Raw genomic sequence first — 27,328 nt, forward strand, 5'->3', positions numbered from 1 at the left:
TTGCTTTTGGGGGGGCACACCCAGCTATACACAGGGGTAACTTCTGGCTCTGCACTCAGGAATTACTCCTGGTTCGGGGAACCATATGGGATGCTGGGAATTGAACCCGGGTCGGCCAGCTGCGAGGCAAACTCCCTACCTACTGTGCTATCAATCCAACTTCAGGATGTGTTTTTTTGTTTGTTTGTTTGTTTTGCTTTTTGGGTCACACCCAGCAATGCACAGGGGTCACTCCTGGCTCATGCACTCAGGAATCACCCCTGGTGGTGCTCAGGGGACCATATGGGATGCTGGGATTTGAAGCCGGGTCGGCCGCGTGCAAGGCAAACGCCCTACCCGCTGTGCTATCACTCCAGCCCCATCAGGATGTGTGTTTTTAAGCTACACCTGGATATGCTCAGGGCTTACTCCTGGCTCTGAGCTCAGGGAACATTCCTAGGCTCAGGGGACGATATGGGATGCCAGGGCTTGAATGTGGGTCAGCCGCCTGCAAGGCATGAACCTTGACCCCTTCACTATTTCTCCGGCCCCCAGGCTTGGCGTTTCTGTGCTACCCCAGTGAGGCTGCCTGCTGCAAGCACTGCGACTCACTGGGTGTCCATGGACTTGTTCGCTGAGGAGGAAAGGAAAGGGAAGCGAGCCGGTGTGTGACTCGGGAATAAGCATCATCCTTGCCTTCATCCCATGGGATTTTGCTTTTTGACTTTTAGGCCATACCCAACAGTGATGCTCAGGGCTGACTCCTGGCTCTGCACTCAGGAATTGCTCCTGGCGGTGCTCGGGGACCATATGGGATGCCGGGGATCCAACCTCGTTCTGAGTGCAAGGCAAAAGCCCTGCCCACTGTGCATCTCCCTGGCCCCTCCCTTGGGAATTTGCAGAGCTCAGCTTTGTGCAAAGCCCCTGCCAGCTGGGATCTGAGTTCCTGGTGCCCCATGAGCTTCCTGTCTGTTTCTCAGGCTGGGTAACATCCCAGGAACTTCCACGGAAAGACAGTGCTTATACCCCAGGGTCCAGGTCAGGCCCTCTTAGACTTGTGGATGAGGAACCAGCAATCTGCTTTCAGGTGTGGGGGGTAACATGAGGGGCACTGTGGCTGTTGCCTGAGCTTGGAACCCCACCATTCTGGGTCTTTCTGGGGAAGTCTGAGCTGAGCCTGGGGGCTGCTGCTGGCCAGCTGTAGGGATGTGGTTTAGGGGCTGCCAGGTGCAGGGGACGAGGCTGGACCAGGGCCAGGAGACCGTCTTAACTGGGCCAGGGCAAGGAGATGGTCTCTGCCCCCAACCCTAGAAACCAGATGGAGATAGAGTGGGCAAGTGCTGAGCCCCCACGCCGCCTTCCAGTCATGGTACAGGGTCCCTGCACAGATCATCAGGCAGAAAACGTACAGGCCAAACAGAACTGGCCAAACAGAACCACTGCAGCGGTGAAGGCTATGTTGAGCCACACCATGTCCCTTGGGTGCGTTTTGCCTGAATGTTTTTGTGTCTTTTGCGTGTGACTGGTAGGGGGTGGGACGTGGGCTTCCGCCCTGTACTGAGAAATGGGGCTGATCTCTGCTGGGGAGTCGGGGGGCAGCCAGATGGGGTTGGCCGGGCCTGGCTCGGCTGGCATGGACCAGGCCTGGCCGGGCCCGGTGAGGCCGGAAGGGCAGGCGGGGGTGGCCGGGTCTGGGCCAGCCCGGTCTGGGCCGGGCCAGGCTGGCAGGGCCAGGCGAGGGTGGCCTGACCTGTCCTGTCCAGCAGGGGCAAGGTCGGGCCAGGCCAGGCTAGCCATGCCAGCTGGGGGTGGCCAGGTGTGACTCAACCTGCAGGGGCCAGGACTGGCCCTACCCAGCCAGGCTGGACGGGCTGGCCAGGAGTGTCCGGGCCTGTTCCGGCTGGCAGGGGCAAGGTTGGTCCAGGCCCGGATAGGCTGGTGGGGCCGGTGGACAGGCCTGGGCAGGCCGAGGATGGCAAGTCCTGGCCCAGACGGCAGGGGCAAGGCCAGTTCGGGTCTGGGCAGGCCAGCTGGGCCTGGCCCATCCAGATGGGGTCTGGCCCAGCCAGCAAAGGCAAGGCCAGTTTAGGCCCGGGCAGGCCGGCGGGGCTGGCCAGGGGTGGCTGGGCCTTTGCCTTTGCTCTTATCGATTTGGGGTTTTGTTTTTATTTTTATTTGTTTGGGGGCCATACTCCTGGTGGTGCTCGGGGGAACCTATGGGGTGTCGGGGATCGAACCTCAGACGGCCACGGAATAAGGCAAGCGCTTCCCGCAGTCCTCTCTCTCGAGGGCCCTGCTTCGCTCTGTATTGCCCAACTAGCTTCTTTATTGTTTCTTGCCCCCTCCCCCCCACCAGCTCTCTTGAACCTTAGCTGGGCCAGCTCAAAGGACGTTAGAAACAGCTCCATCAAACCCGTTCCCTGTGGCTGTGTGAGAAATGGAAGGTTACTGCTCCACATCCCATGCTTGTACGGCCCCGCTGGGTTCTCTACGGGCACATGTTCTATCTCACTCTGCGTGCACTGGTAGGTTGTCCGAATCTGTCTTTTAACCTATTTGAAAATCCACCTTTGGAGTGTGAGGCTGAAGTGGAGCCATGACAGGCTCCACTCTAAGACCAAAACTCAGCAAGCCTAAGTTTCAGTTTCCCCTATCACAAAGTCCCGACTTTTCAGAAAACAGATATACCGACCCGTGGGAACAGCCTATCAGACAGGATAGGGGGCCTGGACAGTGGCGCCCAGCCAAGCAGAGAGGGCCGAGAGAGTGGAGTCACGGGACAGGACTGGGACCAAGAATTGGAAACACTGTTGGTGCCTGGAGTCAAGGACAGGACTGGGAGCAGAATTGGAAACATACGGTCAGTTCCTGGAAAGATGCTGTTATGTAACCAAACCCTATACAAGCTGCTCAGAATTCGGAGTCGGGGTCCTTGTTAAGACTCCGCTGCGTTGGATGAGACTCGGGCCCTAGCTCGAGCTAGCAATAAAGGGGCTTTGCACTTGCATCCTCGAGTCTGGTCTGGTCAGTGTGGGAGCGAAACTCCCTTCCCAGGACATAACAGGAGGGCCGAGAATGCAGGGGTAGAGCGCTTGCCTGCCACGTGGCTGGCCCAGGCTTGAACCCCAGCACTGGCCCATGAGCACCCCCAAGGCCTGCCAGGAGTGACCCCTGAGCACCATCGGGGTCTTTGGTTCAAACATGCTCCAAATAAAATCACCTGAGATCCAAGAGTTGGGGGAGCAGCTCAGTCACCCTGGGCCAGCGGGGTGGGTGGCCCTGCGCTATGAGAAGGCCACAGGCTGAGGGCCACAACCAACAGGCCACCAACCTCGAAACAGGCTGATGGGCCCCGAGGGCACCGGGACAGGGAAGGGGCATCTACGGTCTCCCCCACTCAGGCTGTGACCTCCCTGGACTCGCCCGAGAGGGCCTGGGCTATGGCCTGTCCAGGGCCCAAGCATGGCTGCATGTGGAGCTTGAGGTCACAATCCAGTTCATGGACACACAGGCCCGCGGGCCGGCAGGGAGACCCCGCCCCCCTTGTGTGGGGAAGGGGCCGGGGGGCTGCAGAGGCAGCAGCTCTGGCCCAGGATGTGGCGTGACAGTGACATGGGGGAGCTGGGGAAGACATCGAGGTGTCCCCATGGGTGGTGGTCAAGGCCCCCTGCCCACCCAGCCCCAATCAGGAGAGCCCAGGATGTGGGAAGTCACAGGTTTATTGTCCCTGAAAGCACTTCCAGGAGCAGAGACGGGTGTGCGGGAGGGCTGGGCCTGGTGGGGGCCCGCCCCCTTGGCCTGTGTCCGCCCTCGGTGTCGCTGTGTCCCTGAGGGACTGTGTGGGGCAGTGAGCAGGTCATGGAGAGGCGCCCGAAGCACTCTCACCGCCGGGAACCCTGGTCTCTTGCCTCGGCCTGCAGTGAGAATCAGCAGCGTCCCAGAATCGGGGGGCTCACGTCTGCGGCTCCGAGGCGGGGCGCCCCTCGGCGACAGTGCTGTGGGCCTGGCGGAGTTCCTGCAGCACCTGCAGCAGCTGGGCCAGCGGGGCTCTGCGGGCTGGGGGCGGACACAGGCCCATGAGCTGAGGTCAGGGGAGGGGTGCCCCACGGGGGCCCGCAGGAAGGACCTACCTGCACCAGCGGCTGTGAGCTCTGCGCCCTCACTCAGCCTCCGATGCCTCTCCCTGCAGGCGAGGACCCGGTGAAACTTCTGGGGGCACCAGAGGGGCCCCTGGGGTGCAGCCCCCTCCATGTCCCCCACGTCCCCCAGCTGGAGGCCCAGCTCTAACGAGGCAGCTGCCGTCTGAGGGGGCGCTGGAGAAAGCAGACAGTGGGGACTGGCAATCTGCCCACACCCTGCTTAGTGGGGTCCCGGGGGCTGGGACGTGGCCTGGTGAGGAGGCCAAGGGCCCAGTGCTGGGGTGGATGGCCAGTGCCAGGATGGCCAGTCCCAGACCTGTGCTGGACACTGGTCACCCCATCAGAACAGCAAATGGGCCAGGCTAGCTCCTCTCTGCTGAGGGCCACCGGAGGCCCCGGAGTGCCACCCACTGGGAGGGTGCAGGCTGCCAAGTGGCGCCACACTGGGAGGGGGATTCTGCTAGTCCCAGGCCCTGACTCCTCGGGGAGAGGCACATCCCCATGCTGGGATGCAAGACGGTGCCCTCAGATGCCCCATGCACCCCGCACCCCGCTTTCCGGCTGCTCTCAGTCACCTCTGACCTTTTTACCGGGGCCCCATCAGCCAGGACGACCATCTCACCCACCCTCAGCCACCCTGCCACACTGCAGGAGCAAGAAGGTGGCACAGTGGCACCTGGGCCCGTGCCTTCGGGTCAGATGGGGCATGTGCAGGGCCCTGGGGTGCGGGGAGGCAAGAGCAACTGCAGGAGCTCATCACGGTGCAGGTGGGCGAGGCTGATCCCTGAGCCACAGCACTGACCACAGGAAACGGGACCATGAGGAACGCCCCTCCCCCCAACCAGCCCCCTACCAGTCCACGAGCAGAGGGAGGATCTGGAGGGTGCTGGGGGAAGGTGCCCCTCCCACACCCTAGGGTGCAGACACGGGTGTCCCCCTCGCCCCCCAGCTCCTCACAGCACATGGGGCTCCAGGCCCAGCAGGTGGCGGTAGACGAGCTGGGCCTCCAGGTCGGGGTCCAGGGGGTCACTCCACTCCCGCAGTGTGACCCGAGAGCGGGTCCGATCGCAGCCCAGGTCTGGGGGAGACAGAGGAGGGGCTGAGGCAGGGCCCCCACCCCAAAGGTTCTCCTCCAGCTCCCTGGGGGTCAGGGGGCAGCAATGCTGGGGGCGGGGCCTGCGCACCCCCACACTTCTGGCTGCCTGCCTGGAACCCTAACTTGGACAGGGGGGGCCTCAGGCTCCCAGGTCTATGGGCGGTGACTGGCCCAGCCTCAGTTTCCTGCCACATCGAAGGATGCAGCCAGCAGAGGGCACCCTTAGCCTCAGTGGCCCGGTCACTGCTGCCCTGGTCAGATCCAGAACGGTCCCATCAGGCCCCACTCAGGCCAAAATGCACAACTGACCAGGGCGGTGGTCGGGGTCTCACAGCTGTGGCCACACAGGACCCTGGAACCAAAGCTTGACCTGTCTGCAGGGGGCTGGGGAGCAGCAGGGCGTTTGGCTTGGTTGGTTTAAGGACCACCCCAGCAGGGGTCATTCCTGGCATGTCATTCCAGGGGCGTCTGTGTGATGGGCGTCTGGGGATCACCCAGGGCCGAGGGTGGGGTGCAAGGCCCGCAGACACGCAAGACCAGTGTGTGAGCACCCTGACCATTGCCCGACCCCTGGTGAGCAGAGGCTTATGTGTGAAGCAGGCGGGGGTGGGGAGGAAGACCTGGAACATTCTAGATCTGCGCTGGCCCAACTAGCCACAAAAGGTGGCTTAAGTTAAAGTTCAAGGGGCTGGGGTGTTTGCCCAGTGGATAAGGGGCTTGCCTTGCCTGTGGCCAACCTGGGTTTGATCCCCGGCAGCTCATAGGGTCTTCTGAGCACTGTCAGGAGTCATCCCTGGGCACAGAGCCAGGAGTAACCCCTGAGCATCACTGGGTGTGACCCAAGAAAACAACAAAAGCGATTCCAAATGTTTTCATTCCCTTCCTCAGCTCACCAGGCCGACGGAGCACATGACACATGACACATGAGCACATGTGTGGTTGTGGACAGGACCAGTATGCCCTGTCTGTTCCCAGGTTCCAGGGTGGTGCTTCCCATTCAGGGGCAAGGGCAGCCTCGTACAACCAGGGGACACTTTGTTCCCTGATAAACGGCAGATGTTCCAGAGAGTGCTGAGAAGCTTTTCTGGAAAGCGGAGAGTCCACAAATCCGTTTGGGACCCTCTGTGTTCAGGGTCAGCCCTGTGCCAGGGCTCGGGGGACCTTCTGGGGTGCTGGGTTCGAATCTGGGTCGGCCACGTGCAAGGCAAGCACCGTACCCGCTGTCCTATCTCTCCGGCCCAAGGACCCTGTTCTAGAAGCTCCTCTCTGCGGGTCCCCCAGAGACGCCCCAGGCAGGGCTGTGCGATGCAGGGGGGTGCTGCAGTTCTCCTAGCAGGCGACCCTCCCACTGCGATCACTGCACCACGAGCTCGTGCACGGGGCAAGACCAGCGGCCACAGTCTGGTCAGAGCATTTAGTGGACCCCAGGCCTGCCTCTGCAGCACTACCCCAGCACCCCAGCGCCCTGGCGGCACCCCCAGCAGCAGGAGATAGACTGAAGAGGAAACAGACAAAGCTCAGTGGGACTCGAACCCCCCCTTAACCTCCCTCCCCGCCTCCCCCGCCGCACCTGTCCTGTCGCGCTGCTGGCAGCAGCTCCACTTGTCCCCGCGGAAGACGCCGGGATGGTAGCAGCCCAGCAGCCCCGGGTTGTTGATGCTCCCCTTGCGAAGCGCCGACAGCCACTGGTTCAGCTCGTTCATGCACTGAGGGGCCGGGGGAGCCGTCAGAGGCCGCCTCCTCCTGGAAGCCCTCGCTCACCGGCTCTCCTGGACCCCCACTGGCTCTGCTGCTCTGGGCAGATTCAGGAAGGCCCAGGCTGGATTTCAGTAACACCGGCCCCCCTGGACCCAGGGACCCACTCCCTCAAGGGAACCCAAGAGGGCAGGACCCCCAGGGAGGGGCCGGCAACCTCTGACCCCCAGTCTGGAAGTCACTCCAGGAAGCAGCCCCTCCCTCCCACCTTACTTTCCCCAGTGTCCCCAAATGGCAACCGAGCAAGGGTCCTCCCTGGGCCTTTAGGAAGCAGTGCCCTGGCTGCCAGGCCCAACTCCCCGCCCCGCCCCTGCCCGACTCCTTCAATTTCCATCAAGGCATCACCACCATGTCTCTCTCCTTTAAAAATATTTTCCATAAAAGGGACCAGAGCAATAGCACAGCGGGAAGGACATTTGCCTTGGTCGTGGTCAACCTGGGTTCGATCCCCAGCAACACATATGGTCCCTGAGCACCGCCAGGAGTAGTTCCTGAGTGCAGAGCCAGGAATAGGCCCAAAAATAAACAAAAAAATTTGGTGGTTAAAGAATAAAATCAGCTTAGGGGCTGGAGCGATAGCACAGTGGGTACGGCGTTTGCCTTGCACGCGGCCGACCGGGGTTCAATTCCCAGCATCCCATATGGTCCTCTGAGCACCTCCAGGAGTAATTCCTGAGTGCAGAGCCAGGAGTAGCCCCTGTGCATTGCCAGGTATGACCCAAAAAGCAAAAAAAAAAAAAAAAAAAAAAAAAAAAAAAAAAAAGAACAAGAAGAATAGGATCAGTTTATTTAGTTAGTTTGGGGGCCTCACTCGGCAGTGCCCAGGGGTTACTCCTGGCACTGCATTCAGGGATCACTCCTGACAGTGCTCGAGGAACCGTATGTGTTGCTGGGGATTAAACCTGGGGTGGCTGCATGCAAGGCAAGTGCCCTCCCCACTGCTCTATCTCCCCAGCCCCTATGTGACATTCTGAAGAGGATTTGGGGTCTGTCACCTTCCTGGGGACGTGAGTGCCAGGAGGGCAGGGATTGTGTGCTCTGCCACTGTGTCCCCAGTGCTCACCCCCAGGACCCTGGAGGGTCCAAGTTTTCTTGGGTAATGTCACTTCTCCATCAAAGCTTTTCCCTTACAAAATCAGCACAGAAAAAAAAAAGAAAAAAACTCCGGCGACAGCAGGAACTACGTTCATCACTTACAGAACAGACCTCTCACTGTGAACTTAAATGCAGTTCCCGGGGCCTTATGGTGGTTGATGCTCGGAGAGCACAGACTGTCCTCAGACCCCGGTGACCGGATGGCTAGTCAGACCGGGAGGGGACCGAGCACACGTGGACAGGGCAGTGGGAGGCCACACAGGAGCGTGGGCTCAGCCAGACCCTAGGGTGTGCCACATCTGTGACCACACTCCACAGGTGCGCACACACATACACACACACAGATCTGATCTAACACAGACCCACAAACACACACACACACACAGATCAGGTCTCTCTCTCTCTCACACACACATACACACAGATCTGACCTCACACAGACACACAGACACACACACACACACACACACACACACGCACGCACGCAGAGGTCAGATCTCTCTCGCTCTGTTTCTCTCTGTCTTTCTCACACATACACAGATGTCAGATTTCACAGACATATAGAGGTCATATCTCACACTCACATTCACACTCACACACACACACAGGTTTAGCTCACACACGCACATAGAGGTCAGATCTTACACACATACACATGCCAGCTCAGCTCTCACACACATACACACACAAGCTCAGCTCACACACACAGAGGTCAGATTCACACACACACACACACACACACACACACACACTCACACACAGAGGCTCAGATCACACACACAGAGGTCAGATTCACACACACACACACATCCTAGCTCAGCTCATACATACATACAGACACACACACACACACACACACACACACACACACACACACAGGTCAGACCTCACACACGCACACACCTTGCACTGCAGGTATGCCGTCTGGGGCTGGCCGGCGTCATCGGTGTAGATGACCTGCATGACCAGGGCGCTGCCGAAGCTCTTCTCCTCCACCTTCTCTGCGGCCCGGATGTTGGCCAGCTTGATGAGGGCGATCTTCTGGGGTGGCCAGGGGAGGCGGGCTGGGGTCCTAGTGGAGGCCACCTGCTCCCCGTCTCAGACCCCAGCCTCCCCCTGGCGTGGGGCGGGAAGGGTCCCTTTGTCCCACGTCCCCCAGCCCCAGAGGGACCCCCGCTTTCGCAGGGCCTCACTCCCCCACACTTACTTCCCCAGGCTCCCCGTGACACCCCACGTCCTGGTGCTCCCCCTCTGGCCCTGTTCCCCGGGACTCTCACAACCAGCCCAGCCCGACGTCTCCGCTCTAATCTGCCTGTCAGGGAACCCCCGTCACGGGAACTCGGGGCCTGGGGCTCCTCCACCTGATTCCTGCTCCCCCCCTCCACCGGCCTCAGGGACTGGCTTGGTGGGACGCTGCCAGCCCGGCAGGACCTGGGGACGCATGGGCTGTGGGCAGAGTCACGAGCACCCCAGGGGAGTGGAAGGTGCCACATGGGGGGTGCAGAGAGGTTCCCCAGAAGGGCAGGGCCCAATGCCAAAACACAGGAGAGGGCCCGCAGGAGGGCAGGCCAGGCCACAGACCCTGGAGAGGGGTCAGGGCCAGGCACTGCCCAGGGCTGAAGGAAGTGGTGAGCGGCCTGCGAGCTGAGGCCCCCAGCCCCACTGCAGCTGCTTCATTCTCCCAGGGCTGGGGTGGGCACCTCAGCAGAATGGGGTCCACACAGTAGGGGTCACCAGCCCGTCAGGTAGAGAAAGATCCTGGGTATTTGTGAAACAACCCATGAGCCCCGCATCTTGGCTAATCGTCATCAACCTGGTGAGTGGCAACTGGACCCACAATGTCCAGGCTCAGAGAGGCTGAGACACCTGCCCTGGGCACACAGCACTGGAAGCTGGCCCCTCCCTCTGTCTGCTCTTCTTCCCAGATCTCCCCAGTCAGCTCCCCCCACCCCCAGGTCAGGGCTGGATGCTCCTGGCCCTGGGCCCTAGGTGCCCTGGAGATGACACCCCATGTCCTGCCCGGCTTTCTACTCTGGCCGGCGGAGAGGGGGCCCCGGCGTCCTGGGGTGTCGGTCCCCCTCGCTTACCTTGGAGTTGGGCGTCTTGGCAAAACTGAGGGCTTCCGGGGTGAGGGAGAAGTAGAGCTTCTTAAAGGAGGAGGACATGAGGGGGCCCTTGCCCTTGGTCCTGTGGATGAAGAGGGGCCCCTCCTTCACTGGAAGCGCCTGCAAGCTCAGTGACCGCTGCAGGTCCAGCTCTGTCGGGCCAGAGAAGGGAGAAGCGTGAGCGTGGGAACCGCAGCGTGGGAAACTAGTGGTCACGGGCTGTGGGCGGAGCCACGAGCCGGCTTAGGGCCATGGGCGGGGCCTGAGGTAGGCGGAGCCAACAGGCTATGGGTGTGGTCACAAAACTGGGTGGGCGGGGTCAGGTCTAGGGCGGGGCCTTAGTGGGTGGAATTAACACGAGCCTGGGTGGGGATGGGGCCACAAAAATCCAATGGGCGGGGTCATGGTCTGCAGGGGGCCTCGGCAGGCGGAGCCTACATGAGGCTGTGGGCCATGGAACTGGGTGGGTGGCGCCACGATCTGGGGCAATACCTGGGGGGAAGCACTCACCCTCCTTCTCCTGGATGTCCACCAGCTTGGTGATGAAGTCCTTCAACTGGGCCACCCCCTGGCGCACGATGGGCTGCAGTGGCTCCATCCAAGCCTCTTTGGTCCTGGAAGCTAGTGTGTCCATGTTGCCTACGTTCTGCACTGCCTGGGGGTGACAGCGGCCAGACCAGCCTCTGCTGGTGAGGAGCCCAGCCACGGCAGAGACAAGAGCCCCCCCGCCCCGCCAGACCTACGCCTGCAGTAGAAAGGGAGGAGACAGGTGTGGCACAGGCTCTGCTCAGGGGCCCCCTGCAGCCCCACTGGGGGTTGGGGTGATGGGATCAGAGTTTGGGGCCTCTGGGAACCTGAAAGCTGAGACAACTTGGCCCGAGCCTGTGGCCTCTCTCTATAGGCTGAATCAATCTCTGCTTCACTGGGCCCCCCAGGGCCCCAATTCGGGGCTGTAAATAAGCCCGGGCGAAGGTGCACCCGGAGTTGGCAGGCTGTGCCGCGGCCATGGGCAGCTCCGCCCCCCAGACCTGGTCCTTCTTCATGAGCCTGGGGGACGATGGCAAAGCTTTGTAAATTGTGCAGTAAGGTGCCACGCGAGCGTCGCATCAGTGGCCTTGCTGGCAGGCCGTCCGCGAGCTAGATGGAGGGCCACCACGCTGCAGTCCGTGCGAAGCCCCCTGCGGGCGTCCGCCTTCACCACGTCCCGCACAGCCCCGCACCTTGGCCAGCAGGAGCAGGGTGCGGCTGGTGCGGGAGTCCGCGTGCCGCTCCCGCAGGTGGAAGAGCTTGGGCGCCAGGATGGCGGGAGAGAAGAAGCGCAGGCACAGAAAGCTGGTGACGGCGATGAAGGGCACGTTCTAGAAGGGTGCGGGAGAGGCTGCTGCACGCGCGAAGTCGGCCTCCGCACGCCCCGCGCGCCCCGCCTCCGCGCCCCTCCCCCCGCCTGCGCGCCCCCCAGCCTACCTTGTGCTGCTCGCCCGGGAAGCGCTCGCGCACGCGCACGAAGAGCTGGCGGAAAGTGGCGCGGAGCACGGCCGGGCAGGCGCGCACCGAGCGGCTGATGGCGCTCAGCAGCGCCCCCAGGTGGCCGCGCAGCGTGTGCGCGCTCTGCTCCAGCACTTCGGCCTCGGTGGGTGGACGGTGCAGCCCCGAGCACCTGCACCGGCGAACGATCAGCATCTACGCACCAGCCACGAACGGGGGCTCCGGGGACACGGGGCGGAAAGGCGGACAGAGGGATACCCAGACCACAAACAGGTGGGCGGGGCGCGGGGAGACCCAGGAGAGACGAACCATCCGGAGGGACCTGACCCCCCCCACCGCTGGGGACCGCCCAGCCCCCAGTCTCACCCGACGTCCTTGACCTCCACTTTGCTCGGGTCCAGCTCCACGTACTTCTTCTCCTCAAACACCTTGTCGATGATGGGGCCCAGGACTCCGTGCAGGTACCGCAGCCCGGCCACCTGGGGGCCACCGCACCCATTGCTCCCTGCCTCCAGCTGCAGCCCATCCCCCACAGCGGTCCCCCTGGGCCTAGCCAGGCACAGAGGGAGGGAGGGAGCCAAGGAGGGAGGGGTGAGAGATAACCAGGGTGGGCTCTGAATGTGGAGATACTGCCTGAGTTTCAATTCTACTCTTTATATTTTGGGGGGGTGCACATCCAGCAGTGCTCAGGGGTTACTCTTGGCTCTGTGCTCAGGAATTACTCCTGGCGTTGCTCGGTGGACCGTATGGGAGGCCGAGAATTGAACTCAGGTCAGCTGCGTGCAAGGCAAGCTCCCTCCCTGCTGTACTATCGCCCCCAGTTCTGGGGCCTCAGCCTCGAGAGAGCAGACATGCACGGCCTCACCTTCAGGAGAGACTCTGTGGATTTCGAGGCCAGAGAGTTGCTCCGGAACAGGGTGTTGGTCTCACCTACAAGCAGATTCCCATGAGGAGAGAGGGTGGGGGGGAGGGGCACGGGAGCTTTGGAAAGACCATACGGTCTTGGGATTGGAGGGGCCTCACTGGCCCCTCAGTGACATGCTCTTGCCTCCTCCTCACCCCCATCCTAACTCTGCTTTTTGGTCTTTCCCTGGCCTCCTAATCCGGCCCACCAGCCTCCTTCAAGAAGACCTCCTGGCTTTCTTGCCGCCTAGCGTCCCTGGGGTGCGGGAGCCCACATCTCAGGCTCACTGGTGCGGCTGAGCTCTAGCTGGAAGAGAAGGTCCAGAAAGTCTGTGGCCAGTCCCTGGCCCAGGAAAAGCTTGAGCAGGTTGGTGGCCACTTCCTGGCGGCACTCAGCACTGGTCAGCTCCTCCAGAAGGGGGATCAGCTGTCCCGGGTCCTGCAGGGGGCAGTGATGAGGCAGAGCTGAAGGACAGCCCGCTCCCCCCAGCCCCCGCCCCGGGGATCCCCAAGCCCCCAGGGAACCCCCAAGCCCTGCCTCTGAGGCCCTGAGGCCCTGGGGTTGGTGGGCACTTTCCCAAGAAACAGGGAGGGCCAGGCTTGTCCCGGGCCACCCTGGGAGGGGGACGTGTGCTCCGCAGGGCGAGCGAAGGGCAGGGAACAGACCCTGGAGGGGCCCCTCACCTCTGTGCCCAGCTTCACCTCCTGGCACAGCAGCTGCACCAGGGGCTGGTAGCAGGCAGAGGGCAGCACCGTCTCGTCCCGCAGACGCACCTCCAGCTGCAAGGAGCCCAGGTTGTCCCTGGAACAGGCAGCCGGTGATCCACACTGCCAGGCTCCCCGACCCACCCCTGGGGCGCCCTCGACCTCCCCAGCCAGTCCGCTGCGCCCAGGCCTGCCGCCAGGGGCAGCTCTGAGCCTCCCGTGTCGTCGTGACTCTGCACAGCTCCAACACCCTTCTTTGTGGGGTTCTTATTTAGGGGTGACACTGTGCAGTGCTCAGGGGCTACTCCTGCTCTGAGCTCAGAAATTTCTTCTAGAGGGGCTGGAGTGATAGTACAGCAGGCAGGTTTGCTTTGCACGCGGCCGACCTGGGTTCGATCCCCAGCATCCTATAGGGTCCCCCGAGCACCACCAGGAGTAATTCCTGAGTGCAGAGCCAGGAGTAACCCCTGATCATTGCCGGGTGTGACCCCCCCAAAAAAAGACATTTCTTCTAGAGGTGCTCTAGGGGGACCCAATGGGATACCGGAGATCAAAGCCAGGTCGGCCATGTGCAAGGCAAACTCCCTCCACACTGTACTGTCATTGTGACTTTTAGGGGGGCTTCCCAGCAGTGCTCCGGGTCTGGGAGGTCACTTCCGGCAATCTCGCTTAGGTGTCGGGCCTGCAGTTCGGCTCTGGCCCGGCCGTGTCTGGAGCGACCACAGACACAGGTGGTCATCAGAGGCCACCAGGGCCATCCCCACTAAGCCACGCCCCACAATGTTACACGCCTGAGACAGCTCTGGAATCTCCATCCCCGTGGGGTTCTCCATGGGGACAGACCGATCGGCCTCCACTGTCTCAGAAACACCCACAGCCTCCTCCTCTAGACTTCCCTGGACACAGAGCTCGACCCCGACACGGGCTGGCTGCCCAGACTGGACACTGGACACTCCCAGAGACGTTCCTGCATGTACCCACTCTGTCCAGAAGTCAACCCGCACCCTGGCCCGCATGGCCGGAGAAACCGGCCACCAGAGCAGGCCAGCCTCCACACAGCCCTCCCGGGTGCCCGTCCCCGCCTCCCTGCTCCCCAGCCCCCCATACCCATCTCCGGGGACACAGGGTGCACAGCTTCAGCTGTTTCTCTGTCCGAGAAAAATGAGGAAAACTGGGGCTGGAGCAATAGCACAGCGAGTAGGGCGTTTGCCTTGCACGCAGCTGACCCGAGTTCGATTCCCAGCATCCCATATGGCCACCCGAGCACTGCCAGGAGTAATTCCTGAGTGCAGAACCAGGAGGATGCCCTGTGCATCACCGGGTGTGACCCAGAAAAGAAATGAAGAAAACTTTGGGACGCTGCAAGTTTGCAGGATGTTTCAATCCCCACAGAGACTTAATAAGCCACGTGTGGAGTACAGACCGCGTCTTGCGAAGCTGGGCTCGGGGCTAGAGAGATGCACGCTGCAGACCCAGCTCAATCCCTATGCCATCCCCCCAGCCCGGCCAGAAATGACCCCTAGGCACAGAGCGCTGCACAGCCAGGTGTGGCCCCCCGAACCAAAGAAAACGTTTGTGGGCCAAGAGCTCCTGAGCTGAGCGCCTGCTCTGCGAGCCGAACCAGGCTCGGTCCCTGCACTAGCTCCAGCGTGCCACCAGGTGGCGCCCAAAAGGAAAAGAAAGAGGGGTGCCAGGAGACAGCAGGGCTTGCCTTGTGAGACACCATCTAGGGGGGCAGCTCCGGAGGACCCAGCCTCACCAGGAATGCCTCCCAGGCCCCTAAGCACTGTTTGGGGGGGGCAAAATAAATAAATAAACCCCATGGGAGCAGATCAGCAGGAAAGAGGAATGCTAATTAGGTTTCCATTATTAAAATAAGAAGTGATTAATAAGCGGCTGGAGCAGCAGGGAGGGCATTTGCCTTGCACACAGCTGACCCAGGTTCGGCCCCTGGCATCCCATTTGGTCCCCCAAGCACTGCCAGGAGTGATTCATGAGTGCAGAGCCAGGAGTAACCCCTGAGCACTGCCAGGTGTGACCACCCCGCAAAAAATACAAAGTAATAATAAGAAACTTATAATATTAATTTTTTAATGTACAAAAAAATAAATGTACGTAATTTTGGTTGGGACCACACCCAGTCATTCTCTGGCATTACTCCGGGCTCTGTATTCAGGGATCCTCCTGGAGGTGCTCAGGGGACCATATGGGGTTCCAGTGACTAAACCCGGGTCAGCCCTGTGCAAGGGAAGGACAGAGCCCACTATACTATTTATTATACATATTATAGTTTCAAAATTATAATATGTGTAGCAAATAATAAATGACATGAATTATTGTTAAACTAATAATGACTCAAAATCTAGGCTTGAGGATAAATCCCTGACTCCTCCTGCAGGAACGGCCTGGCCCTGGGTGCAGCCCCCCACCGCCTACCCCCTGCCCACCCACCGGTGTCCCCAGAGCCCGGGACTGCCCGCCGGCCCCAGGCTGCTCACTCACTCCTGCCGCTGGCTCTTGGACCGGTCTGGCTGCAGCAGAAACCAGCCCTCCTGGTGCTGGGCCAGCCTCAGGTTCTGCACACTGACCTCCACCTGCAGGGGTGCAGAGGGGCGCGCTGGGCTGGGACCCACAGGCTTCCCAGGGAGGCCAAGCCTCGGGGCGGGGCGGGCGCTCACCCTGCCCAGGAAGTCATTCCGGCTGACCAGGTCCCAGTCCCAGGCCTCCACGCACAGTGCATCTGTGGCCCCTTCCTCCAGCTCAAACTCGAACGTCTCGTTCCAGCGCGGGTAGCGAGATTTCTTGACAACCTGCCCAGAGAGGGAGAGATGGGGCGGAGGGGGGCATGTGTGACTCCAGGGGGACCCCAGATCCCACCAAGGACAGGGCTGCCCCTGGGTTCTCTGCAATAACAGAGTCCAAAATTATTTTTTTTTGGGGGAGGGGGCATATTCAGCGATGCTCAGAGGTTCCTCCTGGCTCTGCACTTGGGACTCGCTCCTGCTGGGGCTGGGGGACTGTATGGGATGCTGGGGTCTGCACCCAGATGGACCGAGTGCAAGGCCAGCCCCCTAATTGCTGGACAGTTGCTCCGGCCCAAAAATTTCTGGCCAAGCCTAATCCCTTTCTCAAACAGGGACCCTAAGCCCCAGTGGGTAGGGTCCTGGGCTAAAGGGACACAGCAGCAAGGGGGCAGATGGTGGTGGGGAAATGCCTGCTGAGTCTCCCTGGCCCCTCACCGAGGTCTCCTGCGTCCGGCCGTTGTAGCGCACGCGGACAAAGGGGTCGGACGCACCGTTGCGGTCCCTGGATGCCAGGTCCCTGGCGGGAGGGAGAAAATGCACCATCACCCAGGTCCCCAACCCAGCTGTCCCCACCCCTGAGGTCAGCAGGGGCTGTGCCTCTCCTGTCATGGACCCCCATGCCAGGGCAATCACAGCCTGGACCCCACGGGCACCCACGCCAGGCCAAGGGTCCCGCAAGGTGGAACCCTGGGACCATTATTGGGGCAGGGGGTTGCTCAGGGCTCACTCTTGGCTCTGCACGCAGGTATCACTGCCGGTAGGACTCGGGGGACCCTATGGACTCAGGGACTAAGCCGGGCCACCTGCGTGCAAGGTAAAGGCCCTCCCCGCTGTACCAGCACGCCGGGCCCCAGGCCCTTCTCACTAGGCATTTACATCTGCTCTGTCAGGGGGGCAGCAAATAGTGGGGGGCACAGGGAACGGAACCCCCAAACCTGTTTCCTCACCAGCCCAATGCTGATGGTGACCCAAACTGCTGCTTCTCAAAGTGGGTGACAGCACCCCTGGGGGCGCGGGCATGAGGGGACTGAAGCCACATTGCTGCTTTTCCCTTGGGGGGGCACCAGCAAGGCTCAGGGCTGACTCCTGGCTCTGTGCTCAGGGGTCGCTCCTGGCGGGGCGCAAGGGACCATGTGGGAATTGAACCCGGGTCCACCTCATGTAAGGACATCGCTCCAGCCCCCTGTTGCTGCTTTTTTTCTGAAAAGGGGGCAGTGGTAGGACAAATAATTGTGGGACCTTCTGGCTCAGATGATGAGCTTCTGGGAGGCCTGCCCCCAGCACCCCCTTTCTTGTGGGGGGTCTCGAGACTGACTCTAACTGCCCACCTTCCCTCTCTACCTGACCCTCACCCACACCTGTCTGGGCGCCCCAAGCCAATGCAGAAGAAACGCCAGGGACATTCCTCCCCGCCCTCAGTGCCAACTCTGCTCTTTCACACGTTTTCCTCTGGCTTTCCCTCCCCTCAGAATCACGCCCCAAGGTCTCTGGGCTTGGCCTTGAGAACTTTTCCAGAAAGATGAGGAGAAACGTTCTTGTCCCCCCTCTTGGTTTTGGGCCACACCTGGCGGCGCCGAGGGCTTAATCCTGGCTCTGTGCTCGGGAGTCGCTCCTGGCAGGCTTGGGGGACCATATGGGGACCCAGGATCAGGCCCGCGTCGATCAGGAGCTGTGCAGGCACTCACAAGCCATACTCACGCTCTGGTCTTCCCCACACACACACTGCTTTGGGTTTTGGGTGATGCTCGGGGCTCACTGCCGGCTCTGTGCTTGGGGACCATTGCTGGCGGGGTTGGGGGCGATATTCTGGGCAGTCCCCGGGGCTGAGCCCTGGGCAGCCATGTGCAAGGTTGGTGGCCTAATCCAGTCCCAAAAGAAAAAAATGTTTTTCTCCTGGAACAAAGCCGCGTGGTGCACTAGCTCGGGCCTCCAGCCGGGGTCTGTGCTGAGGACCCCGAGGGACAGTCCTGCCATGCTCAGAGGGAGGCCGGCACCCCACTGCTCCCTGCAGGGCAGGGCTGGGCAGCCACCGTGTTCCCTGGAGTGTGCACAGCCATTGCCAGGAAACGAGGATAGTAAGAGGGCAGCTGGCAGGGGGCAGAGTCTGGCACCTGCTGGCAGGGAATGGGAGGAGGGCAGCCAGGCAGAGTTCCGCATTTTCCCGGGACCCTACCGAGGGCCCCCCCTTCCAGCACTGGGGAGCCCAGGATGTGGGCCGGAGCCTGGGCAGAAGGTGCTTCCCAGGGCAAGGGGTGACTCACCTCAAGGCCAGGTGGCAGTTGAGCCTGCAGCTAAAAATCTCTGGGGGTCTGGCACCCACCTCTCTAAGTCATCTGCCGTCCGTCCACCCCTACCCGTCTTGGGGCTGGATGACAAGTTTAGGGCCCCGGTGGTCCCATCCATCCGCTCATCTCTGATGCCCAAAGCACCGCCCTGAGAATCTCAGCCCTGGGGGCCCCCGGGGAGCCAGCGCCAGGCGGGGGCAGCTCCGCAGTGGCCGGTGGGTGCCCATCCCCAGCTCACCTGGCCTCCAGCACGCAGCAGCGCAGCCGGCCGCGGGGTGCGGGCAGCACCTCCAGCCTCAGGTGGATCTCGCCCTTCACCTCCTCGTCGGGGTCCACCTCCGTCAGGTGAGCCCACCCGCAGAAACCTGGGGGGCTGCGGTTCAGCCAGGGCCTGGCCCGCCCAGTCCCCCGCCCTCCACCCTGACAGGTGCCCGGCGTGAAGGTGGGGCGGGGGCTTCAGAGCTGGTCAGGGGGTGGGGGCCAAGGGGGGATGACCCCGGCCCCATGTCCTCGCTATTGGGCCGCATTCTGCTTCCCCCGGAGGGTGAGGCTCTCGAGGGCCTGCCCAGGAGACCACCCAGGCCAGCTGGGGGAGGCGGCAGGGGCCCTGGGGAGTAGGCGCTGGGCCTGCCGGTGAGTCAGCAGGCCTGCCGGGCTCACGGACAGGAGCAGGTGCGACCGCCCCCGCCAGACCAGCCCCCGCGCTGCCTGAGCCCCAGGGCGTGACCGAGGAGACTGAAAGGCTGCCGTTAAAATCCATTTCTCCGTGATTTATTATTACCGGTGTTTGGAGCCGAGCTTTCCACCCCCCTATCCTGGCGCGGGCACATACACAGTTGGTGGGGGACGTGTGGAAGCAGCAGATATTTGGGGCTCAGTTCCAAGAGGGGGGCACACACCAGGGGGACCCAGGCTGCCCCCTAAAGTCAGTGCCAGCACCCCAGGAATTTTCCCGAGGCTCCCCAGCCCAGACCCTCGCCAGGCTGGGCGAAGGGCTGGAGACTTCAGCGTTGGAGCAGAAGGGGCCCCTCCACGCTCCCACCCCCACCCCCACCCACAACCCTCTTACGTTGGGGGGGGGGGTGCAGTGCCAGCAAGAAGTCAGGGGGAATGGGTTTGGGGGTGCACAGGAGGGCAGTATGGCTTTGGACGTGGCGCCTCAGGTCACGTGAGAACAAGGCAGCCTTCCTTCCGCTGGACCCCAGGGCTCGGCCGGGGCTGGGCGGACCCGTGTGGGCAGAACGGAAGGACGCGGGTGGAGGGGGGGTCTTACCCTTGGGGTGAGCAGCCAGGGTCTCCCTGGTAAGGCAGACCTTCCCGATGACGTCATCCCGGCTGCATGGGGAGACGGAGTCAGAGCCTGGTGGGCACCGACAAGACCCCCCACTGCACCCCTAACTCGGCATGTTTCCCAGTCCCGACCCTTCTGAGGCCCTAAAACTCTGTCTGGACATTACCCGGGCGTGCAGAGTCCCGCGGGTGCGCACTGCGGTGCGGGGTGGGGGATGGGGGGGTGGGGGAGGCACGGCTCAGGCACGCGCACGCGCAGGTGCACGCGGGCGTGCGCGCGCACGCAGGCACATGCACAGGCACACGCACGCACGCGCCCTGGCGCAGACCCGCCCGCGCGACCCTCCCTGCAGGCAGCCAGGAGGATGCCGAGGGTCCCGCGGTGGAGCGCCCACCTGAGGGCATCCTCGTCCAGGACGTAGAAGGCCACCTCGTGGAAGGAGGGCGGCAGGTTCACCTCGTACTCCTCCCCCCAGAAGGGGCACAGGGTCTTCCAGACCGTGGCCGTCCTGCGGGAGAGGTCCTCAGCAGCGCCCGGCCGCCCACACCCCCTCCTCGGGGGTGCTCCAGACCCCCCAGGACCCCGGTCGGCCCTCCTGCCCTGTGCTCGGGGACAGGACAGAACAGGCAGCGGCTGGCCTCGGGCCGCACAGCTGGACTGGCAGAACCGGGACCAGAAGCGTCAGCCCAGCTCCCAGCGGGATGGGCCGGGGTGGCCGCGCTGACTCCTGCTGGGGTTCCGAGAACCGTATGGGGTGCCGGGGGTCGCCCAGCATTTCCTCTGCTGGGGGTGGCAGCGCGGAGCCGGGTGTACAGATGCCCCAGTGCCCCCCGACTCCGGCAGGGCCGCACCCAGCTTTTGCCAAGCTTCCCCCCGGGTCACGTGACTCAACCCGGAATGTGGATGGGGGTGACGCTCCCCGCGAGGACGGAGCCAAAGGCGGAGATGTCACCTCATGCCGCAGCCTCAGTTTCCCCACTTGTTTTGAGATCGGATTGGCCACGCCCGTTCCCCTGCCCCTTTGAAAGAACTAGGGGGCGGGGCAGAGCAGGGAGACTCTGAACCCCAAGACAGAGCCCTAGGGATGGACGGCAGAATGGGGCGTCCATGGGAAAAGTGGCCCTTCTGGACGCAGGGGGACACGCGGGCGAGTAATGAGGCTTTGCCGGGGAGAGGGGGTCCCCGAGTGAGAGACGGGACTGGGGGGCGAGGAGGGAGTTCGCGGACTCTGCTGCCTCGGACCTGGTCTGGGCTTGTCACTTACCAGCCCTGGGACCTTGGGTCAGTGGGGGCCAGCGCGGGATCACAGTATGACAGGGTAGGGGCCCTTAACCCAGTGCCCCGCTGCGCTGCAGTCTGGTAACTGGGAGCGTGAGTGATGGGCAGGTGAGGACCCGGGGGTACCCGGGGGTTCGATGCCCCACGCCCTCCTGGCACCCTGGGCGTATGGGCATGTCCGGCCTTACCTGATGATGGGCTCAAGGTCCACCTTCACCACGCAGTAGGGGTCACTGCTGCCATTGCTGCAAGACACACGCGGGGCGGGGCTGCCGGTGGGGGGCGGGGCCAGGGGCCTCCCGCGCTGCGTCCCGCCCACCGTGGGGGCCCCAGGGACCCTCGGGAAACGGCTGGTCGATCCCAGGCGCCTGGACCTGCCTGGGACCAAAGGCTGCTAGGCCAGTGCATGTCCCCCCCTCGCCTGGCACCCTCACTCTGCCGCAGGGAGTGCCAGGACCACGGTCACTCCAGGCAACTCTGGACCCAGGGGGTCCCCTGCCTGGCCTCAGAGCCCACTCCAACAAGGCAGGGAGTCCAGTCCGCTGGGGATGGAGTGTCATCAGGGGCCACCCCACTGATGAGTACCTGGGGGCTACTGTGTCCCCAGAACCTCCGGCCGGGATTGGCAGCCAGGGGTCCCGGGAGTGCCGGTGGGAGGAAGGATGGGAATGAACAAACATGGACGCCCCTGACGGCCTGATCTGGCCTTGCTGGGGGTGAGGGGGTTGGAGCGACTCCCACAGCTCGAGCTAGGCAAGGAGGCGTGGGACCCGGACCAGAGGTGCCCTGGGCCAGGCGGGGGCCCCCCTAGTCCCTTCCCCACACCCCTCTCCCCCCACCCTCCAGAGGAAGTGGATCTGCGTGTCACAGGGCGGGGAATTCCAGCTGGGCTTCCCTTCTCGAAAGGAAAGGCCCTTCCCGAGCAGGAAACCACTCAGACCCACAGCTCCCGGGGCCTGGTGTGACGGAGATGCAGCAACCTTGCGCCTCTGCTTGACGCCCTCCTCTGGGGAGTCCCCCAGCTGGCACCCCAGTGCTCCGAAACAGGGACCTCCAGCCCACCTAGGGATCGGATCCCCCAGGCACCTCACGTGCTAGGCTGGGCCAGGAGCTGCCAGTGTGTTTGGGCGGGAGGGAGCAGGGTGAGGCCAGAGGAGGGGGCTGCCTCCACCCTCCAGGGCCCCCTGCCCTGCTCAGCCTCCTCGCCTGGGGGCCCCTGGTTGACCTGTGACCTCAGCATGGCACCTGCTCGGCTCTTGTTCAATGCACGAACCCTTGAGTGGACACTGGGGGCTGCAGGCTGCAGGCAGTGGGTGAAGGGGTGTAGGAACAGCCCCGGGGGCACCGTGGGGGGCGGGAGGGGGCGCAGAGTGAGGCCGAGGGCTGAGGCCAGACTCAAGGCCCTGGGCCAGTCAACCGGCCCTGAGCAGTTTTTGTTTTGTTTTGCTTTGTTTTGGATCCTGCGCCACGCCCGGCAGTGCTCATGGCTTACTCCTGGCTCTGTGCCCAGGGTTCACCCCTGGCAGTGCTCTGGGGGCGCTCTGGGCTTCTGGGGATCGAACCCAGGCCAGGTGTGTGCAAGGCAAACACTCTCCCCGCTGTACTGCCTCTCAGGCCCGAGAGCTCCGGGCGCCGAGCCCTGAGCCCAGGAGCCCCGGGGCTGGCCCGCTCCTTCCCACGCCGCTGGCCGGGCTGGCCCCTTGCAGCGCTCTATATTTAGGGCCTTGGCCATCCGGGCGAACCTTGAAATAGACCCGGGCCCTCCCCAGGGCCACTGGGTGTGGGAGCTAGTGGGTCACCGGTCACCATGACAGTTCTGACCCGGCTGGCCCAGGCGGCAAGGATGGGGTTAGGGGAGGCGGCAGGGCAGGGAGCTCTGGTAGCCACTGGTGACCCACTGCAGGGACCTCTGTCATTCATGTCTTTTTTTTTTTTTTTTTGCAGTGTCAGAAATCGAACCCAGGACCCCAGGCCTCCGAAGCAGGTTCTCTGCTCCGGGCCACATCTCCAAGCTGGTTCTGTGTCCTCTGAAGAGTGCCGGCCCGTGGGAAGGGTGGCTTCATGAGACAGGCCTGCGGCTCCCCATCACTGGGCCTCAGCACTCAGTGGGGCCCCCGTGTCCCCCCTGCCCTGCCCGAGACCAATACCTCCCACGCCTTTGTCAGGCCAGCCCCACCCCCGTGCCCTGCCTCTCTCCCCAAAGGAAGGATGCAACCTCCATCCCCAGAGACCCTTTGCTTCCCCGAAGCTAGGGGTGTTCCTATTTTTTTTTGGTGGGGGCACACCCGGCGATGCTCAGAGGCTCCTCCTGGCTCTACTTGGAAATGGCGCCTGGTGGGGCTCAGGGGACTGAACCCTGAGCAGCAAAGACGGTGCTGCACTGCTGGCCCAAACAACCTGGTGGGCCTGTATGGTCACTTCCCTACACACCACATGGCCTGGCCGAGTGTTTCTGTCCTGACGCAGACAGGGTGGGTGAGCGCAGGGAGAGACGGGCAGCCCCGCCCATTTCATGAATGGCTGCTGGGGGGGCTTCCTGGCAGGCTTGGGGACCATCTGGAGTGTTGGGGATTGAACCCGGCTTGGCCGGGTGCAGGGCAGGTGCTCTCCCGGCTGTACGCCTCTCCGGTCTTTTGTTTTTCCCCTTTGGTTTTGGGCGATGCTCAGGGCTCATTCCTGGCTCTGCATTCGGAGATCACTTCTCTTGGAGCTGGGGAGAGACCCCGTGTGGTACCAGGGTCCTCGAGGGTGAATGGGTCTTAGTCACTACCCTCAAAGCCAGCCCTGGAAGAAGCAGTTGGCATTAGGGGTGTCGTTCTAATGCCAGGTACCCAGCGTGCTAGGGGCACGAGAGGCTCAGAGGCGCCCTTGCCCTCGGGGCCTGAGCTATAGTGCAATGGGTAGGCCATTTGCCTTCCATGAGGCTGACCCAGGTTCGAACCCCAGCATCCCACATGGTTCCCGGAGACCATCAGGAGTAATTCCTGAGTGCAGAGCCAGGAGTAACCCCTGAGCATCACCGGATGTGACCCAAAAAGAAAAGAAAAAGGAGCCTTGTCCCAGGACACCTGCGACAGGGGGGAGCCCCCCAAAGAGGCAGGATCCGGAGGGGTTCTGAAGGCCGGAGAGGAGCTTTTGAAGCCCTGGGCTGTGAGATGGAGCGCACACGGGTGAAGGCTGGCGGAAGTGGGGACAGGGAGAGGGGCAAGAGAAGTGTGGCACCAGAACGGGGTTCAGCAGGGTTGGAGGTCGCTCCTTGGGGAGGAAGGCGCTGTGCTGGGGGTCCCTGCGCTAGGCAGGCACCTGGGCCCCCCGGTGAGTGCAAGCCACAGCCTCAGCGTCCAGGGCCCGGGCATCCGGGCCAAAGCGCAGCAGGGACTGGGCTGGGAGGGAGGTGACAGACAAGGGGCCCGCTCTCCCTGCAGCCGCCGCCCGCTGAGGAGGCCACGCTGACCTAGTTCTCGTGCCAGCCTGAGGGGTGCCCAGAGACCGCGGGCCTGGGCGTGGGACCCCCCGGGGAGTTCTGCAGCCTTCTCATCCATCCCCAGCGCCGCGTCCCCCCTAGGCCCCCTTCTACACCCCGCCAGCCCAGAACCCCCCCACCCCAAGATAGAGGACCCGCCTCGCTCACGCCCGTTGCCATGGCAACCGCTGAGCCCGGCCTCCCCGGGCGGGGTGATGATGGTGGGGGGGGGGGGGTCCTAGAACTGGAACCGCTGGCGGCGCTGTGCGTGCCGGGAAACTCTCCGGGGAGCCTCCCCGTCCCCCGCCCCCCCCTCCCAGCGCTTCTCGGCGTCTGGGAGCCCCGGCGGGAGCCCGCGGTGGGAGGCTCCGGCTCTGCAGACTCAGAGCCCCGGGCCGCGCTCCCCACCCCCACCCCTCTGCACGCTCTCCACCCTAGGAAGCCAGGGGTCCTAAAGCCACCGGCACCCTGGGCCCTTGGTTTAGAGTCACGCCCAGCCCCCTTCCCCGACTCGGACCCCGCCCCACCCTCGGAGCCCGGGTTCGCGCCTCCGGGAGCCGGGACTGTGGGCCGGGGGTGCGCGGCGCTATCTGACGACCCCCCTCCAGCAGCTGCTTCCCTGCTACCGCACGCGCCCACTCGCATTCTCTCTCCCCCTTGACCCGGCGCCCAGCAGGCAACCCCGAGGCAGCCCCTGCCCCTCACCCTTGGCAGCCTCCCGGTCATTTAGGGTTCCGGGACGACAGCGGAAGACCCTCATGTCGGGGGCCGAGTGGGCAACGCACCCCTGCAAGCCACACCCCTCGCAGGTGGCCCGCCCCACGTCTGCCCGACCCTCCGCTGGGTCGGCGAGGACCCCTGCAGACTCCGGCCCTCCCCAGGCTCCCCGCAGCCCACTGTCCGGCAAAGCTCTCGGTTCCCCTTTCCGGGGCGCTGCGCCCGACTCGGCTGCCCCGGCCACACCCACGAGGCCGCGATCTCTGGGGGCGGGTCGTGGGGGCCCCCGGGAGGTCAGGCGGACGGGGCAGCGCCCCTCTCCGGAAAGTTGCGGTTCCCTCCCGCAGCCAGGCTCACATGTCCTTGGCCGGCAGGTTCTTCCCCTCCACGATGCGGATGGACAGCGAGCTGCGCTTGGCCATCGCGGGTCGGCGCCGCGAGCGTCGGGGCTCGGGTCCTGACGGCCAGCGGCTGGCGGGCGGCGCCGCGCGGGGGAGGCAGAGGCGGGGGCGGGGGGGCCGCGTCCACTTCATTCACCCCCACCCCGGGCCCACGTGCGGGGGGGGGGGAGACACTGCGCCCCCGCCGGCCAATCGGCGCCCGGGAATCCTGCGGTGGGCGGGGCAGGCCCAGGCCTCGGCGCGCATTGGCCGCCTGAGGGCGGAGGGGCGGGTCCTGCTCCCGGGAGGCGCCGTCGCCAGCGAGCTCCCGGCTACGGCGACGCTGGTCCCCTGGCGCCCCTCGAAGCCCACCTCCGGCTCTGTAGGGGGTGGTGTGCCCGAGGGTCACTCGGAGACTCGGGCGAGATGGAGGACCGCGCTGTTCCCCAGGCTTTCTGCGGGACGTCCCGGCGGGATCTCCGTGGGTGGAGGAACGGGCAGTTCGCACCCCACGGAATGGCCCTGGACCCGCAGCGGGAGAAAGGAGCCCGAGGTCTGGGGAGCGGGCCTTGGACCCGGATCTGCTTGGAAGGAAGGAGTTTTTTTTTGTGTTATTTAGTTTTTGTTTTAGTTTTTGGGCCACACCTGGCAATGCCGAGCATCTAACTGGGGTTGGCCATATGCAAGACAAGCACCCCACTGGCTGTGCTATCTCTGCAGCCCCAAGAAGAAGCTTTGCTCTTTGTCAACTCATTTACTTCTCTTTTTCCCCTGTCCCCCATTCCCCAAGTGTGAAAAAGATGAAAAAGATAAGAAAGGCTCTGGTTCAGAGGACATGACCTGCCAGAGGTCAGACGGCTAGCCCCAGGCGTTCCTCCCTGCTCAATGGCCACCATCCTTTCCCCACCATGTCTGCCACAAGCCACTTGCAGAGTTCCCGTCCACGCTGAGAGGTCACACTGCTGGGGCTGCTGGCTACTGCCTGGGTCCCAGCTTCCACCAGCCCTTGCTGGCTGCACAGACTCCAAGTTTCTCTGAGCTGTTGCTGCCTCCCCCACACCTACCCGGGCACAGATTCGGGTAGCCACCTGCAGGAAGCACCCAGGAGACATGGGGGATGCACTAGCCCAGATTCTCTTACCCATGCAACACACATGCCGTGAAGCTCAGGCTCACCAACAACCTGCCTCAGTGCACAATGGGGCCTCTGTGACTACCCACCTCTGTCCTGCCTCAGCACATGTGGGGCCTGTGTGGCCACCCCCCAACTCCTGCTCTTTGGTGGCCAAATGTTCCCCACACCATTGTCAGGCCCAGTTCTTCTGTTCCCCAGTATGGATGCAACACATGAACAATAGCACAGCGGGTGAGGCACTTGCTTTGTACACAGCCGGCCCAGGTTCGATCCCCAGCATCCCTTATGGTTCCCTGAGCACCGCCAGGAGTGATTCCTGAGTGCAGAGCCAGGGGTAACCCCTGAGCATAGCCAGGTGTGGCTCAAAAAAAAAAAAAAAGAGTCTGACTTCATCAATAGCATCAACAGGGAGAGAATTGCTCAGAGACCAAATGGTCAGTGGCAGGAAGTTTTGATTTTGCAAGTTCTGGGGGAATCGGTTGCATCGGGCCTGAGCCCCAACACCCACTCGGCGGCAGGGGCTTGTCACGCTGGAAAAATAGATTCCTCAGCTCAGATGTCTTCCTCTGTGACTGTTGGGACCCGAAGGGTTCCATGGCTCAGTGACAGGAGCTGCCTCGTTCCTCCTGCGGGCCCTGCCTCCCAGGAACCCCGGGGCCCCTCCCGAGTGAGACGCTGCCGTGTGGGGCTGTTTGCACACAGACGTGTTCTCC

The 27,328-nt window shown here is 63.0% G+C and overlaps 1 protein-coding gene across 2 annotated transcripts; it reads right to left on the bottom strand.

Annotated features, from left to right (window-relative positions):
* Positions 1-3,690: 3,690 nt before the first annotated feature.
* On the bottom strand, positions 3,691-25,629 carry RASA4B (RAS p21 protein activator 4B). Of its 2 annotated transcripts, none has more exons than XM_055137074.1 (21): positions 25,458-25,629; positions 21,109-21,165; positions 20,037-20,150; positions 19,625-19,686; positions 18,590-18,716; positions 16,502-16,583; positions 15,941-16,072; positions 15,765-15,856; positions 13,242-13,359; positions 12,846-12,996; positions 12,520-12,584; positions 12,021-12,133; positions 11,634-11,826; positions 11,390-11,527; positions 10,680-10,824; positions 10,152-10,321; positions 8,968-9,150; positions 6,785-6,920; positions 5,076-5,196; positions 4,110-4,162; positions 3,691-4,035 (listed from the first exon to the last, which is right to left on the bottom strand). In XM_055137074.1, the coding sequence occupies exons 1-21, from the start codon at positions 25,520-25,522 to the stop codon at positions 3,932-3,934; spliced, it is 2,421 nt and encodes an 806-aa protein (XP_054993049.1). In that variant the 5' UTR covers positions 25,523-25,629; the 3' UTR covers positions 3,691-3,931. The 2 variants fall into 2 exon arrangements, with proteins under 2 accessions (XP_054993049.1, XP_054993050.1); XM_055137075.1 differs by having other exon boundaries at positions 8,968-9,105; positions 25,458-25,627.
* Positions 25,630-27,328: the final 1,699 nt, after the last annotated feature.

The sequence above is a fragment of the Sorex araneus genome, chromosome 4, assembly GCF_027595985.1.
Source record: "Sorex araneus isolate mSorAra2 chromosome 4, mSorAra2.pri, whole genome shotgun sequence".
Lineage (NCBI taxonomy): Eukaryota > Metazoa > Chordata > Mammalia > Eulipotyphla > Soricidae > Sorex > Sorex araneus.

Excerpts from the sequence above, each read along its gene's own strand:
- RASA4B (XM_055137074.1), bottom strand. The coding sequence starts at position 25,522 with ATGGCCAAGCGCAGCTCGCTGTCCATCCGCATCGTGGAGGGGAAGAAC. Across the intron at positions 16,584-18,589 it reads TGCTGCGTGCTGGAGGCCAG|GGACCTGGCATCCAGGGACC; the intron begins GTGAGCTGGGGA and ends CCCTCCCGCCAG. Across the intron at positions 4,163-5,075 it reads GGCCTGGAGCCCCATGTGCT|GGAGAGGCATCGGAGGCTGA; the intron begins GTGAGGAGCTGG and ends CCTCGCCTGCAG.